The sequence below is a fragment of the Rattus rattus genome, chromosome 3 (genome assembly GCF_011064425.1).
Source record: "Rattus rattus isolate New Zealand chromosome 3, Rrattus_CSIRO_v1, whole genome shotgun sequence".
Taxonomy (NCBI): Eukaryota; Metazoa; Chordata; class Mammalia; order Rodentia; family Muridae; genus Rattus; species Rattus rattus.
The window spans coordinates 72,365,768-72,384,366 of NC_046156.1; the positions used below are offsets into that span (position 1 = coordinate 72,365,768).

The 18,599-nt window shown below is 37.3% G+C and overlaps 1 protein-coding gene across 1 annotated transcript in view; it reads right to left on the minus strand.

Moving 5' to 3' along the window:
• Positions 1–18,599, minus strand: part of Pdgfc (platelet derived growth factor C) — a 180,294-nt gene that overhangs the window by 45,671 nt on the left and 116,024 nt on the right. The window contains exon 3 of the mRNA XM_032898198.1: positions 5,570–5,750. Within this exon, the coding sequence (XP_032754089.1) occupies positions 5,570–5,750 (181 nt within the window). The remainder of the gene's footprint in view (positions 1–5,569; positions 5,751–18,599) is intronic.

Sequence of the window (18,599 nt, forward strand, 5' to 3'; positions counted from 1 at the left end):
GAGTAAACGGTCTTAGCCAAGTTTAGTCACTGTAACAACTGTATAAAACCTCGATGCAGTAAAATACTGTCATCCCCTGACTCCTTCCTAAGCACACAAAAAACATTGTGCATTTTCATAAGAATCTAGTCATTTGACAAGTACTTCTGATGACTGGAGACAAACACTTGTACTGCTCTCTAAGCTTTCAATCCTAACAAATACTGTAAAACCACAACGATTTTCTTTGATCTTTGGCCACATAAATAATAATTTATTTGAACTGCAAGCTCTATATAAATAAATGGTCACTGCTTAAATTAGTTTGATAGGATAATGTTGAAATGTGAGTCAATTGGTAAGACTTAAAATTTTGGAGAATATTGGTCATATTGTACCACTGAGGACTTTCCCACAGCATCTATGTGTAGGTACATTCCAAGGAGTATGCTATTTTGCCCAAAGTAGAAAAGCAAAAATTTAATTTAAAGGCTTCTTTAGGAGTCAACTGGAATTTCTCTTCACTGGATAAAAACAATGAATTCTGTCCTTGGTTAGACTAGACTTCTTCAGAACATTGACATGAAATATCTACAGGCACAGCCAGATGGAAGGGACAGTGGCCTCTCCCCAACTCCAATATCCACTGAACGGCTTTGTTCTTTGCCCACATAGTTAATAACTGGCAATAAGTCATGCATTCCTCACAGTACCTGAGGCACCAAGTGTCCTTCTACCCCCTCCCCACAGAAGAAACCACCACAATGGCTGTACACGGACTTAACTCCACACAAGTCATTTACAAAATTACAAGGAAGGGAAACGCATCTGGGTTCTGAAGCAGCCCAGAACCAAGATGGCAGTCTCTCTGTGCAGTACTGGGGGGTTTTGTTTTATCCATTTGGCGAGGATGGCATTAGTTTGTTTTCTTTATATATAACTTGACCAACAAAATTTTAAAAACTATTATATCCAAGCAGATATCATTGATAGATGGATAAAGAAAATCATTTTTTACAAAGTAGGAAAAGTTTGATAGAAATTTAAAAGTAGACGGGCTGGATGTAAGGGATGAGCCCATTCATTCTTTTCCTAACACCCCATCCAGATGCCCAGCAATAAGTAAAATGGTGACAACACATGGGAGTCAATGTTACGCTAACTATAGCATCAAGTTCCATTAATTAAGACTGATAACCATCAAATAGGACTAAATGAGTTGCTAGAAGTATTATCTTATTGTTAGTAACTTCAAAAAGGTCAAAACTGAGGTTAAATAAAAATTATTTAAGAAAGTTAAACATTAGTACAATAATTACTCAAAATGCTGCAGCCAACTTGAAGGAAAAAAAATAAAGGCCTCGTATTTCATGAGCATTGAGAACAGCATCATAGTCAAGCAAAACCGTTTTATATATTAAAAAAAGCAAAAAGAAAAACCCTGTGGAGGGTCACACCTGATTTTCCACATTTTTATTTAAAACTTCGGGTATGTTTTGTGAGACAATTTCCTAACAAATATGACAGGAAAGTGTTAATCTGATATTTTGATACTAGATGAAACATTGTTCTATTTATCCTTTGCCTGTTTCTTAGGCTTTTAAATACTGGTGTTTGTGCAACACTGCAGAGTAGGGTATATATATATGGAACCTAATACAAATTACTCCAATGTTAACAAGAACTTTTCTTTCTAAGAGATGGGAGGTATGTTCTGGGCTCTCACTGTGTGTGGCCTTAGAAGGAAACAAGGTCTTACTGTTTTCATTTTTCTTAAACAATCTCTTACTACTAATCTACCAGGGTATGTGTACAAGCATTCTCCCCTTTCTTTCTCTATCCTCTCATCAAAAAGAATCAAAGATATTATTAACTTCTTGTGAGCCATCATAAAACCTAATATATCATTTATTAATAAATTTATACATATTTATCTTCATTACTTGTCAATGAAGTGTAACAAGGGAACCATATTTATTTCTGTGAATAATTGTCTGAAATAGATAAGTGTTAAACTTTAAACTTATGGAATAAAGTTTGTAAGCTGTGACTCGTTGTGGTAATACATTAAAATCTCCCAGGGCTTGTTTTAAAACTAAGCCTAGCTAATGACTCTGAATGAACATAGCAAAATGGAGAAAAACATTTAATTTGTCTTCTTACAAGTTATTTGGAAAACAAAAAAAAAATTGTTCCTTACTTGTGAGAATTTTTCTGCCATGACATGATAATGAGAACCACAGAGAGTTTTATTGCAGAGATGTTCATTCTATCTCACAAATAAAACTACAGGGTGAGCTTCTTATAAAATATAACTCAGTTTAAAGTGTGTGTGTGTGTGTGTGTGTGTGTGTGTGTGTGTGTGTGTGTGTGTGTGTGTGTAGATAGAGTTTTAAAAACCATTCCCTGATATAGGCTTTTTGTGTCAGATAGATGTAAAATAGTCACTACATTGATTGTGCAAAGCAGATAAGGCTGATTATATGACTTATTTTTTGCAAGTCCTTGATTTAAAATAAAAAGTGTATACTTCGTTCATTGACTATAGTCAATACTTCATTAACTGCCCCAACCTGGGCTTCTTCTTACCAGGATGAGTACCAACCAATTACATCACAGTCCACTTGTGCCCCAGTGCCTCAGACACACAGAAGCATCTGAAGAACACTTGACAACACCCCTGTCACTCTGGTTCTTTTGTGTCTTCCATGTATTCCAGCTGCAATAAAGGTAACACACAGCAGCAGAGACATTACGATATGCCATCAGATCCTAGATGAGCCTGAGGGAAAATGGCCAAATTTCTAGAAAATCTGAATGAGCAGCAGCTACGGGGAATGGTGTTGAGCAAGGCCTATGCAGCACACCTTCTGACAGGAAGCTAATCATCTACTGAGGCCTGCGGTCCATGCCTTTTGTATCATTACAAAACTAGGAAGCCACTGTGGTCTGCATCGCCACAGGTCTGGCTTCACAGCTGTGAGTTTGCTGACAGTCCAATCATTGTCTGTAGGGAAGTGGGGATTCCAATAAGAGAGTTCATCCAGGATACAATGGAATAAATGTATGGGGAATGGAGGTTATGCAGGGGCAATTGCCCTGAGCAAATACCACAAGATCCTTTAAGTCCTCTCTCCAAAAAGCATCCTTTCTTCCTTTGGACTTTCTTTTATCGGACTGACAACTAACACTGATGAATTGTTGCTTGGTCAGTGCTAATGCATGTGGGGGTGGGTGAAAGGAGGGTGACATTTAGCAACATACAGTGATAATTCAAAGCATTCTGCCAGACTTAAAAGCATTGTCACCTTTCAGATTTTCACTCATCAAATCCCACTCTTCTGCAAACAGTTAGTGAGGGTGGAATGGATGTATTTATAGTACAGAGTGAGGGTTGTGGGAGATCTAAATGGTAGCACAAGAAGTATCAAGTCAGCCACCAAAGTAAAGTGTGTGAAACTGGAACAAAAGCAATTGTCTGACATCATCAAGTTGCACTTCTTAGGTATGTAGGACCCTACATTCCTATATCCACATACTTTTATTTCTTTCATCCCATAGCCTGATGTTCCATTCAGGATGATTAGAATAATTATAACAACATTATGACTTCTCAATAAATACTTAAATCCTTAGTTGGTCATGCACTCCAGTTCCCAGTTCTATTCAGCAGGACCCATTGACATTTGTTGTTTGTCTGTAAACATGTATGAGGCTCATCAGCCAGTCGAGTGCTGAGGTACAGGGCCATATCAGACTGCTGAATGACTTCCACCACTTAATGAAAGACTAGAGATGTCAATTTCACTTATTACTTGGAATACACAAGTGGGTTTCCCATGCTGCAACATAGGGACTAGGTCACATTTGTGTAACCGTTTCATGGTGACACATGGAAGTTATATTCGATGTATGTTTAGATGGCATTTAGTCCAACAAGCTATGCATGCAGCCCATGAATTCTGTCTTCATTTCTCAACCAGGATTCTCTATTGTGGCCACTGAACTGACCTGAACTGGGCAGTAAGAAGCAGAAGTATGTGAGCAGATGACGATGTTAGAAAGACTCTGTCTAATCCTAGGCTATGTTAAATCGTCTTTAATTTAATGTTTAAAAATATTATTAAAAAGATTATTTGAAATGTAATGAAGGAAATACTATGAAATCTAAGATGGAAACAACATTAAGAATGGAATAGCATCTTTGATAATCTATAAAGAAGGTTAATGACGATTTCCAGTACAAGTCTGTAACATTCCTGGATGTCTGCTTTAGCATCAATCACACGTAATAAAGAGTTCTATCAAACAAGCTACATGCTTTAAAATCAGCTTGCATTCTTCTGTTCCCTTTCAGCTGTCTTATCAGCCAATACCTAAAATTTCCCCATCTACTCAGTGACATAAGATGTGCATAAGCAGTCAAGGATTTATATTTTTGCATAACTATTCAACATAAATATAATAAGCAAAGTTAAATGGTGTTAGGTTTATACAAACAATAGATACAAAATTAATTTTGGAGGATAAAGAAATGGTGCTATATTAAGTATAAAAAAGTTAAAACAGCACATAAAAACATTGATTTTTTTAAAAGTAATATTAAACACAATTTAGGTAAAATAGTATGGACTGCAAATAGTGCTGCCTTTCCAGATCTTCATTCTATTCATCCCTAAATCTACACATAGAATCGACACTAAATAACACAGATTTAAGTAACTTTCAAAAATTGCATCTTTAAACTGAGAAATGTTACTAGCAAAATACATTAATATATCATATACCCAAAGTCTTAGATAATATTAGGAAGCTGCAGTTGTATTTCATTATTTAATATGACGTCCATTAAAATAAGTTAAAAAGAATTACAATATTAAGCTTTTACAGTGACCCTTAAATCATAAAAGAGTGAGAAATAACACATTTTTATCTATTCTTCTCAAGACAAAAATCTGTATGTCATTTCGCACTAATGCTGAGTTGATGGTCAATGAGCCAGGCCTGAGGAGCATGCTGTCTCCTTTGTTTTTGAGATGTATGTTTATGTATGATAAATGTGTGTGTATGAGAAGCTGGAGAGCAGACATATACTTCGTGTTATGCCTCAGGCCTTTTCTATGTGAGTTTTTGAGTCAGGATTTCTCACTGGGCAGGAGCTCACCACCTAGGCTACACTGGCTGGCCAGGGAGCCCAAGCCTTTCTCTGCTTTCCCAGAGCTGAAGTACAAGTTATCATACTTGGCTTTTTAAATTTTGTTCTGGGGATCAAAACCAGATCCTTGTTTGTTCAAGGTAAGCACTTTACTCTGAGTCATCTCCCAGTCTGTTATCTTCTTAAAATGACTAAAAAAATCACCACATTTCCTTTTGCTACATTGAAGAGGTACTTGGTATTTCTAATAATCTACAGAGAAATGCTTAAACTGGCTGTGACAGTTATAATGCAACCTTTGTGGTGAAAATAATCCAAACTAGAGAACATGATCTGATGTTGGTGTTCTGATTCTCATCTTTCAAAGGGGAGATCCAATTAAAAAAGCAAAAAGCTGACTCAGCGGAGTAAGGAGAATCTCAAGGTTGTACTTACTGGCATGATAATACTGTAGTGGATGCAGAATCCGGGTTCAGATGGAAAATACTCATCAGATACAAATCTTATCCTGATATGATTTCCTTTAGAAGTCTGCTTTCCTGGCACAGTCCCAGAACCACACCAGCGTCCTAATACACTTCCATCACTGGGCTCCTCAACTTCTACAAAATCATACCTGTGAGGAGGCAAAGGGGGCAGAGACTGACGTCATTGCTTATCTAGGCAACAGAAAATGTATGTGTACAATGTATCTATGGAGCACATCTTGAGTTGTCTCCTGTCATACTTGAAAAGAGAGACCGTGAGATGGGAAAGGTAAAGAGAATTAGAAATGAAGACCCAGTTGGAAAAATATGAGACTTTTCTTTCAAAGCCTTCCAATTTGCTAGTAACAATTGAGATTGATCAGACATTTAAAAAAATATTTTGTATAAGCAAAATTATATGACTTTGAATCCATGAGTTATTCAAGTTCCTGTCTTAGTTCCTACCATCATTGTCCAAATTTCCTAGTTAGAAAATGTTTTTCAGACTTTACCAACCGTTACTACTTTAGAAAAGTACAGTACCAAAAGGATACTGAGGCTCGCTAATGCTTGTCAAGTCGAAGCACTCTATTTGATGTTGGGGGTAGTTGATAACATACATTATTTCCTCATAAAGAACTTGGCTGATATTCCAGCTCTCTTTTGCTTCCTAGGGTGGACACTGTGACTAACATGTGCTTAGTAATTGCTCTCCTACTGAGGAATATGTCCCCAGCTTAACTAACACAGAGACCAATGTTTTTTTTTTTAATTTTCTTCAACAATTGCATTTATAATTAAATGATAGAGTCTCTGGATTGAATTTATGAATAATAAAACATACAAAACTTTTAAAGGGAGAGAAGTCTGACATGCTTGAAAAATTATTGATAAGATTTTAAAATATAATGGAATATAAATACACTAGACAAAAATCAAAACCAACATTTTATATAGTATTATATTTTAAAGACAAAATTGTTAATAAGAATACAATATATATATACACATATATACACATATATACACATACATACACACACACACAAATATATATATATATATATATATATATATATATGGTTACAGATCTTCCCCTAGGAAATATAACATTTTTCAGCTTTATTTTCTCACAAGAACTAAGAAACTAAAATACTTTAAAATAACCATGTACACTCTGTGTTAAATAACTCCTGACCCAGAGTTGCCACTCAATGAAGCTCGCTCTAGATCTATGCAGCATTATGCCTACCTCCATAAACCTATGTTTTAAGATACCCTGGAGAATGTAAAAGCATCAAAAAGAAAACATTCGCTATCAAAAGAAGACAATTGTTATGTCATTTCCTAAAACAAATCCAGACCTTTAAGCTGTGTAGGCTCAAGTCAGCCATTACTCATTACAGGAGTCTAGAAGGACGGAAGTTGGGCTCCTTGTTGACGTGACAAGAGTAGGCAGAGTCAAGTAGAGTAGAACTAAGTTAAATCTTATGCATAACCGTTTAAAGAGGTGTTTTAACCATTTTTATAACAAAACTGCCCAGAAAACAAAGTTCCTGCTTGGGCAGCTCTGTTCTGTTCAGGGAAAGTCAACCTGTGCAACTGGATTTCTACCACTGGATTTCTACCATAGATGTTTAAGTGTGTTAGGATACAGGGAGGAACGCTCATTTCCTTGGGCTTAAGATGCATAAATCAGACGGTAAAGTCTCTAATGAATGTGCACAGTGAAATGCCGGAAGAGCAAGGGCAATTTTACACGGCTAGATTAGGATTACTTTACAAAGGACTTAATATCTGGGCTGTGAATGTGTACTGATTACCTGACCTGAACTGAAAAAGGAGGGAAAAGGAAATGCATTCTAGCAAGAGACACAATAGAAACGTAATATAAGAGGGAAGGAGCCAGGCATGATCAACTGTGAATATAGAATGACAAACAAAGAAAATGACACAGACCAACCTGGGAAAAATTGGTGTAGGCACTAAGAGTTTAGCATTTCAGACTTGGCTGTCAGAATTTTACTTGTCACACAAGATCATAAACAGAGATGGGCACAGCATTAATAGGCCCTGTTCTTCCTTAAAATATTGAATTCAATACATTAAAAAGCTGAAACTTTCATACCTATGAGTTCCTAGTTTCCTTTTAAATTTTGAGATCTGGTAATATTGACTATTGTTAGTCTGATGTGATTCACAGAGGCTTCAGTATGGTGTCAGTTCCAGGACATGGAGTGTTCTTGTTCTTTTCATTGTCGTTCCCCACACGCCTGTAGTCCAGGCACACAGTAAAGGCTTGATAGGCCCACGTAGGGTGAGTCGGCAAATGTGCACTTGAACCTCACCGTGACTGAAGTTGGAATTGGATGGAAAGAACTGTAGATGAGATGTGCTGTTTTAAGAGTCTTAGAAGTGTGGATTTGCTGCAATCCATGTACTTTACATATGCAGATCTCATTTATTTGTACTAACTGACACAGTTTTGCATCTGGGTTTGCCATGGCTGTAGTATACACAGCACAATCATTGGACAAGTACCAGAGACACAGTCATCACGCATCTGAGAAATTTGAAGAAACATTTCAGATGTGAGCATAAAGAAAGGGTCCTTTAAACAGCAACCTCCAAGGAAAGAAAGTCTGAGTGCAATCTTGAGCAGGGCACAAAAGCTGAGGAGAGTGGGAAGAAAGAATTCTCATCAAAAGCAGACAGAAGCAGAAGCAGTCAGCAGTGCAACGCCTCAAAGACACTCAAAATTAGTCAAGTGCACTCACTGAATTTGACAATCACAAAGCCATTTTCAACAAGTAACCTGGGAAGCAGGCATTGTGTTAAATAGTTTCCTGTGACCATTTGCAAAGTAACTATTAAACTGTTAGAAAGAAAACATTAGAAGGAAAAAAATAGAACAATTCTTGTCACTCCTTTCATTGTATCTAACTTTCCTTTATGTTCAAAAATAAATACCATGTAGGTTTACTTGAGTGCCAGTTTCCTTTAAAACACTTTAAAAGGGTTTCCTAAAGCACGAGACAACACTGGGGCTATAATGTTAAGACCTTATTCTGACCCAACTGTGTCTTGGGCTGAGTGCTTGTCTAGGGTGCAGAGAGTGTGAGGCTGACGCCCCGTGCTGTAAAATCAAACAACAAGAAGTCTTCATTTGGCCCTTGTCTAATTTGCATTTCGATGCAGAACTTGCTAGAGCAGGGTGGCCAGTCCATTATGATTTCATGAAGGTTTTCTAATGAATTTGGTGTCAGATTTAAAACAAGTTCTGGATTTAGAGCTGTTTACCATGCCCTATTTAGACCCATCTGAAGTTCTGTTCACTATTTTTTTGAAGGAGTTATGGAGTTTTCCACTTTGTGGGAAAGAAAAAAATTTCTCAAATGTATACTTTGTCTATGAAACAGAAAATTTAATATTAAACTACTAATTGTTTCATAGTAAGTTAGGCACTTCAATTTTTGATCCCCACAGCTACAATTATACAATAATATAATTAGGAAATTTATCCAATTATTCTAACTTTCACAGTCCTATCTAATAATCAGTGAGGCATCTAGGAAATTTAGGAATAACAATAGAACAATTATTTATTAAGGCTTACATTTCCTCTTAAGGAAAAGAGCACTATCAAAAACTTTTGTTTAAAACCTTGCGCTGAAGGTCCAGGTAAACAGATTATGGACGACAATGCTGCTCACTTGCAAAGCACTTGACCACCATGCACTAAGTCCTGGGTTCAATCTCCAGGCAGCACAAAAGTTTTTTTAAAAAAAATGAAATAAAGATAAAAAAGGAATAAAATAGAACAGGAAGTGGTGGTGGGAGGGGGAGAGGGTGTACCTGAAACATATATGCCTATCTTACTGTTCAAAACTTATCATAGTGCAAAGGGGAACGAACAAAAGTACCATTGACCTGGGGTTCGATATTTGCTTTCAATCTGTAGAGTACATGCAGAGGGTTTTGGAAAAAGCACAATGCATTTTAATGGATTAATTCCTCTAATGATTTACAGGTTATGTTTCTTACTTTGTTTTCCCTGATGCCTTCTGCAGACTAAGGGATTCATAGGAGAAGCCGTTTGACCTATGTTTACTAACATAGTTCAAAACATCATGAAGGAAAGGAAGAGGGAAACTAGTGAGAAAACCATAACTCCAGGTCATAATAAAAGGGAGTGGGAACCAATTAAATCACACCCTCCATGCATGCTCAGGTGATCATACTGGAGACACGGTAATCCTTACAATACACTCCCAGGTATTAATTTTCAAGGTGAACAATGGCCGGCAGAATCATTTAAAGGATTTACTAAGCATGAGCCAATCAAACATCACGTTCTCCCAGCAACGTGAGGCAGCACACACAGTGCAAAGTGGCTGGCAACGTTCACTCCGCCTCTCTACCATACTCCTGGCACCCAGGGAGGATTTATCCTCTTTTATGTTTAATAAACAAGTCTAATGTTGTAGACAAAATGTTTGTTCTCCTGTGGGAATGTAGAAAGTGTGAGGATATGGGAGCTGATTTCTGACTCCTAAGAGTGTAAGGAATATACCAGAGAAATAAATTCACTGGAAAACACAATTGTCAGACACCCGGCTTCTTTCAACAAAAAAATAAACCAACCTTGCAGAACAGGCTGTCTCTAGTTCATGCTGAATAAAACCACGTCAATTAAACCTGCCCTGTGAAGTATCAGCCTGACAGTGGTGAGAAAGCATGCCAAATGCATGTGGATTACAGAAAGCCCGGCTCTGCAAGTGTCAACGGGATCTGGAGCAGGTTGGGATGGGTAATAAAAATAATAAGAGGACAATTACTGTACAGAGCTTATCGGCTTGTGCCTTTGCTACCCACCCACAAACAGCATCTTCAGACTCCTGTTCAAACACCAGATGTTCTTCTAGACACCAATTAATACTGAAAATACTTTGAAATAATTATCATATTTATTAGGTGATTACAGTGTGTTAGGCATGTTTTTAGGTGCTTTGGGATATTTTCTCAACAGATCCTCTTAGCAAATGAAAGTGGCAATTTCTAATTGTGCCCAGTTATGGGTTACTAAATATAGAGGAGCTAAGTAATTTGGCTAAGTTTGCAAAGTGATTATTTGTAAAGTTATAGTTTTAGTTTTAAAGCCAAACTTCAGACTCCACGGTCTTAGAAGCTAAGACCTACTACTCTCTATATTTAAATTTATACTTATTTATACTTAAAATCATACTTAATACATCTCTATAATTAAATTTATTTTTTTGCCTAACTACATAAAAAATGTAGTTTTCTAGTCAAAAACTGACTATGAAGATAACTTTTAAATATCTGGAAAACAGACTGTAACAAATGAACCTGAACATGTACCTTGCATGTCTAGATTATTTATTATAACTAAGTTGGTGATATCTATTATCAGGAACTGTTTGCAGAGAATTTAGAAACAATGTACACTGTAGAAGCCCAGCACATAATCAAACTTCTCAGGACAAACAGCAAATGATGGGGAGATTCCCATGGGAACAGGAAAGCTTACCATATGAAAGGTGGCTCAAGTTGGTGTGGTATGAGGTGAAGATTTTAAAGTAATTCTAATTACTAAATAAAAATAATAGGCCCCCAATTCAACTTAGACAACTAAGAATAATGAGATGGCGAGAGAGACAAAAGGAAGAGCATTAATTGCTAGAAATAAAATAAAATTTGTTAGGAGGTATAAGCAAAAAAATAAGTATTCATAATTCAAAACAACTGGCAAGGAAAAAGAATAATGAAAGAAAGAATGAACGAAAGAAAGAAAGAAAGAAAGAAGAAAACATGAATGAATAAGTAGTCAGAGAGAGAACAAAAGACACAGACTCAAACCATGCAAAAGACATAATTACAGTTAAAATTTTATAATTTATGACATTTTTCACTAAATATATTTTAAAAAATGTATAAAATGGATAAAACAAGAATTATCAACTTAGTTGTAACAGTTAAAGTAAGTAATAATTCTTAAATTGAAAAGTTGGTCAGTATTTATCAGTATAAAGAAGGAAATAAAAGGTTTATTAAGCTATAAACAAATGCATAATTCCAATTTTTCATAAATAATTACAAACCATTGAAAATGATAATCTTTCAAATTAACATGATAATCTTCCCTAATCCTTATATTGAATTCTCTGAAATGGCAATATTTAGCATTCAGAAATATGACTCATTTTACTTAGTCAATTGGAAAAAAAATGCTACCTATCAGCCATTAGTAGATTATATATGATTAGTGTAATCAGCCCAGTATGAGCTTTGTCCATGAATAAAGAGGACTAAAAAGTGCTCCATAGAATATTAAAAGGAATGACACCAGTATGATCATAGTAGTAAATGAATCACTAGTATGGCTTAATTAATTGGTTACTAAAAATAGAAGTAGAAGACTTTATAATTTGGAGGAAATATTTCTTAACAGAAAGCAACAGCATGCACTATCTAAAATGAAGCTAACTTGATTATCACATTGCGGCAGAGTAAGCAGATCTCATTACTATTTTGGAATTTTGGAGAAAGAGCTATAGATAAATTTGAAATAGAAGAAAAAATTAATAAGAACAGAGACAACACATTGCAGGTCCATATACAAGTTTAAACGATTTGGTATGTTGTGCTTTGTCCTCTCTACTGAGTACTGAGGGAAGCTTAGGCAAGCTCTGAAGTTGCAACATGGCAGATTATGCTCACTTCCCAAAAAGTAAATAACCGGCCTTAAGGCCTGCGCCCTGAGCTGACCCTGTGCCACGGCTCTCTGTACCCCAGATACTGCTGGGAGAAAGCTGGTTTCTCAGAAGTGCTGACCCACCGGAGAGCATATATGAGACCACCATTTCTGCTCACATTCCTGTCCCATGAGGAACCTGTCCGGAGCCCTCAGGACACAGAAACCAAGGATCAGTCTCGGGCAGGATACTTGTGGTTTCCACCTGTACCCTGAGCTGACCCTGTTCCACAGCTCTTTGTAACCAGATCCCACTGGGAGAGAGCTGGTTTCTCAGAAGTGCTGACACTCTGACGGCACAGGTGAGACCACCATTTCTGCTCACATTCCTGACCCGAAAGGAACCCATTCAGAGCCTTCAGGACACAGAAACCTAGGAGCAGTCTCGGACTGGATCCTTCCACTTTCTTCTTGCACATGAAACTGACTCTGTGCCACAGCTCTCTGCATCCAGATCCTACGTGGAGAGAGCTGGTCTCCCAGAAATGCTGACACACAGGCTTACAGGAGGGTCAAGCCACTGGTAGAGACAGGCAGACCAACTAACACCAGAGATAAGCAGACGGCCAGAGGCAAGGGTAAAAACCTAAGCAAGAGAAACCAATGCCACTTGGCATCATCAGAACCCTATCACAGGTCACCTATCACAGCAAACACTGCATACACCAGCGCACCTGAAAAGCAAGACTTTGATTTGAAATCACAACTCATGAAGATGTTAGAGGACTTTAAGAAAAACATACATAACTCCCTTAAAGAAATACAGGACAACACAGGTAAAAAGATAGTAGCCTTTAAAGAGGAAACACAAAAATCAACCAACAGGGGAAGGAGTTGAAGAAAATCATCTAGTATCTAAAAACGGAAATAGAAACAATAAAGAAATCACAAAGAGAGAAACCCTGGAGATGGAAAACCTAGGAAAGAGATCAGGAGTCATAGACTCAAGCATTACCAAGAATACAAGAGATGGAAGAGAGAATCTCAAGGACAGAAGATACCATAGAAAACATTGACACAACCTTCAAAGAAAATGCAAAACACAAAAAGCTCCTAACCAAAAAATACAGGAAATCCAGGACACAATGAGAAGATCAAATCTAAGGATAATAGGTATAGAAGAGAGTGAAGACTCCCAACTTAAAGGGCCAGTACATATCTTCAACAAAATTATAGAAGAAAATTTCCCTGACCTAAAGAAAGAGATGGCCATGGGGCTGGGGATTTAGCTCAGTGGTGGAGCGCTTGTCTAGCAACCGCAAGGCCCTGGGTTCGGTTCCCAGCTCCCCCCCCCCAAAAAAAGAACCAAAAAAAAAAAAAAAAGAAAGAGATGGCCATAAACATACAATAAGCCTACAAAACTCCAAAAAGATTGGACCAGAAAAGAAATTCCTCCCGCCACATAATGTTCCAAATGAAAGAACTCCTACATTCATAACAGAATCCTTACTAAAGCCCAAAGCACACACTGTACCTCACACAATAATAGTGGGAGACTTCAACACCACACTCTCATAAATGGTACAGATCATAGAAATTGGAACTAAACAAAGACACAGGGAAACTAACATAAGTTGTGAAATAAATGTATTTAACAGATAGCTATAGAGCATTTTAATCCTAAAAAAAAGAAAAAGAATATACCTTCTTCTCAGTACCTCATGGTACTTTCTCCAAAACTGACCATTTAAACAGTCAAAAATCAGACCTCAACAGATAGAGAAGATTGAAATAATCCCATACGTCCTATGAGATCACCATGTACTAAGACTGGTCTTCAATAACAACAAAAACGACAGAAAGTCCACATATGCATGGAGGCTGAACAATGCTTCACTCAATGATAAACTGGTCAAGGAAGAAATAAAGAAAGAGATTAAAGACTTTTAGAATTTAATGAAAATGAAAGCACAACACAGCCAAACTTGTGGGAAATAAAGAGAACAGGGATAAAAGGAAAACTCATAGCTCTGAGTGCCTCCAAAAAGAAACTGGAGAGAGTTTACACTAGAAGCTTGATGGCACTCCTAAAAGATCTATAACAAAAAGAAGCAAATACACCCAAGAGGAGTAGGCAGCAAGAAATAATAAAACTCAGGGCTTAAATCTCCAAGAAGAAACAAAAAGAACTATAAAAATAATCAACAAAACCAGGAGCTGGTTCTTTGAAAAATCAACAAGTTAGATAAACACTTAGTCAGACTAAACAGAGAACACAGAGAGAGCATCCAAATTAACAATATTAGAAATGAAAAGAGAGACATAACAATAGAAACGGAAAAAAAATTAAAAAATCAACAGATCCTACCACAAAAGCTTATACTCAACAGAACTGGAAAATCTGGATGAAATGGACAATTTTCTTCACAGATACCAGGTACCAAAGTTAAATCAGGATAAGAGAAGCCATCTAAACAGTCCCATAACTCCTATAAAAATAGAAGCAGTTGTTAAAAATCTCCCAAGCAAAAAAAGCCCAGGACAAGATGGATTTAGTGCCGAATTCTATCAGACCTTCATAGAAGACCTAATAACAATACTTTCCAAACTGTTCCAAAAAAAAAAAAAAAAAAAATTTTTTTTTTTTTTTTTTTTTTTTTGTTCTTTTTTTCGGAGGGCCTTGCGCCCTAGGCAAGCTCTACCACTGAGCAAATTCAACCCCAATTCCTTTTATAAGCGAAAATTATGCTTATACCTAAACCACACAAAGACCCAACAAAGAAAACTTGAGTCTAATATTCCTTATAAATATCAATGAAAAATTACTCAATAAATTCTCACAAACTGAATCCAAGAACACATCAAAATGATCATTGACCATGATCAAGATGACTTCATCCCAGGGATGCAAGGATGGTTCAATACGTGGAAATCTACCAATATAATCCACTATGTAAACAAACTGAAAGGGAAAAAAACCCCACAAGATCATCTCAATAGATGCTGAGAAAGCATTTGACAAAATTAAGCACACCTTCATGTTAAAAACCTTGGAAAGATTAGGAATTCAGGGTCCATAACTAAACATAGTAAAAGTAATATACAACATACCAGTAGCCATCATCAAACTATATGGAGAGAGAGACTTGAAACAAACTCACTAAAATCAGGGACTAGACAAGGCAGACCATTCTCTCACTACTTATTCAATATAGTCCTTGAAGTCCTAGCCAGAGCAATTAGACAACAAAATAAGGTCAAAGGGATACAAATTGGAAAAGAAGTTAAAATATCACTATTTTCACATGATAAGATAATATATGTAAGTGACCCCAAAAATTCCATCAGAGAACATCTAAACCTGAAAAATTATTTCAGTAAGGTGGCTAGGTATAAAATTAACTCAAACAAATCAGTAGCCTTCCTCCACTCAAAGGATAAACAGGCTGAAAAAGAAATTAGAGAATTGACACCATTCATAATAGTCACAAATAATATAAAATATCTCATTGTGACTCTAACCAAGCAAATAAAAAAATCTATAGGACAAGTACTTCAAGTCTCTGAAGAAAGAAATCAAAGAAGATCTCAGAAGATGGAAAAATCTTCCATGTTCATGGATTGGCAGAATTGTAAAAATGGCCATCTTGCCAAAAACAATCTACAGATTCAATGGAATGCCCATCAAAATTCCAACTCAATTCTTCATAGAGTAAGAAAGAACAATTGCAAATTCCTTCGGGATAACAAACAAAACAAAACAAAACAACAACAACAACAAATGGAGAGTGAAAACTATCCTCAACAAAAGAACTTCTTGGGGATCACCATTTCTGACTTTAAGCTATATTACAAAGCAATAGTGATAAAAGTTTATGGTATTGGTACAGAGACTGGCAGATAAATCAATGGAATATAATTAAAGACCCAGAAATAAACTCACACACCTATGATCACTTGATCTTTGACAAAGGAGCTAACACAATCCAGTTTAAAAAATACAGCATTTTTAACAAATGGTGCTCTTTCAACTGATGATCAGCATGTAAAAGGAAGCAAATCGATCCATTCTTATCGCCCTGCACAAAGTTCTCGCCCATGTGGATCAAGGACCTCCACAAAAACCACATACACTCAAACTAATAGAAGAAAAAGTGGGGAAGAGCCTCGAACACATGGGCACTGGGGGAAATTTCCTGTACAGAACATCAAGGGCTTATTCACTAAGATCAACAATAGACAAATGGGACCTCATAAAATTGCAAAGCTTCTGTAAGGCAAAGGACACTGTCATTAGTACAAAATGACAACTAATAGATTGGAGAAAGGTCTTTACCAATCCTACAATCAATAGAGGACTAATATCCAATATATACAAAGAAATCAAGAGGTTAGACTCCAGAGAATCAAATAACCCTATTAAAAATGGGGTACAGAGCTAAACAAGGAATTCTCAACTGAGGAATATCTGTCTAATGGCTGAGGAGCACCTAAGGAAATGTTAAACATTCCTAGTCATCAGGGAAATGCAAATCAAAACAACCCTGAGATTCCACCTCACACCAGTCAGAATGGCTAAGATGAAAAACTCAGGTGACAACAGATGCTGGTGAGGATGTGGAGAAAGAGGAACACTCCTTCATTGTTGATGGGATTGCAAACTGGTACAACCACTCTGGAAATCATCTGGAGGTTCCTCAGAAAATTGGACCTGAGGCCTCAGCTATACCACTTATGGGCATATACCCAAAGATACTCTAGCAGCCTTATTTATAATAACTAGAAGTTGGAAAGAACCCAGATGTCCTTCAACAGAGGAATGGATACAGAAAATCTGGTACATCTACACAATGGAGTGCTACTCAGCTATCAAAAACAATGACTTCATGAAATTCATAGGCAAATGGGTGGAACTAGAAAATATCATCCTGAGTGAGGTAACACAAACACAAAAAATACACATGGTATGCACTCACTGATAAGTGGATATTAGCACAAAAGCTCAGGTCATCCAAGCTACAATCCATAGACCACATGGAGCTCAAGAAGAAGTATGACCAAAGTGTGGATGCTTCGGTCCTTCTTAGAAGGGGGAACAGAAATAGTTACAGGAGGATATATGGAGACAAAAGTTTGGAGCAGAGATTGAAGGAAAAGCCATCCAGAGACTGCCCCACCTGAGGATCCAGTCCATATACAGCCACCAACCCCAGACAATATTTCCGATGCCAAGAAATGCAAGCAGACAGGAGCCTGATATAGCTGTCTCCTGAGAGGCTTTGTCAGAACTTGACAAATACAGAGGCAGATGCTTGCAGCCAACCATTGAACTGAGAATGGCATGCCCAATGGAGGAATTAGAAAATGGTTTGAAGGGATTTGCAACACCATAAGAACAACAGTACCAACCTACCAGAGCTCCCAGGGACTAAACCACCATCCAAAGAGTACACATGAACAGACACATAGCTCCAGTTTCATATGTAGCAGATGGCCTTGTTGGGCATCAATGGGAGGAGAAGCCCTTGGTCCTGCCAAGGCTAGATGCCCCAGTGTAGTAGAATGTCAAGGAGGGGAGGTGGGAAGGTGTGGGCAGTTGGATGGGTACAGAAACACCCTCATAGAAGAGGGAGGGGTATGTGATAGGGGATGTATTGTCAGGAAATCGGGAAAGGGGATAACATTTGAAATATAATTAAAAATAACATCCAATTTTAAAAAAGAACAGAGGCAAAAATATTGTTTGTTGCTGATAGACTTGAGCTTGGTTGTGTGCATATTTGTGTGTGTGCGCATGCACATGTGTGAGGCCAGGAGTCAACACTGGGTGTCTTCCTCAGGAATTCTGCAGACCTCCTTTGAAACAAAGTTTCTCATTGTCATGGAACTTCACTGTGGAACTCAGAAGTTGATATCATGACGCCTTCCTCAGTGCCTTCTCCATTCTCATTTTGAGTTCAGGTCCCCTGCTGAAGCCATGGGTTGTTGTTTCTGCTAGACTGCCTGTCCAGCAAGTCTGTGGATACCCCAGCCATTTCCTTCCTGGCTATTAAAAGAATAAGTGTCACCTGTTGTTTCCACTTCAGTTCTGGGCATTGATCCCCACCATTGACATCAAGTATTTTACAAGCAGAGCCATCCCTGCTCCCAGATTTTGAGAACAAACTTCAGCAGAGTTAGTACAGAGGCTAAAGAGCCCAGACCTGGAGCAGCAGAATTGAGTTCTACTATGGAGATAACTGTTAGACATCATATATTGTGGTAGACCTAACAAGAGCTGGTG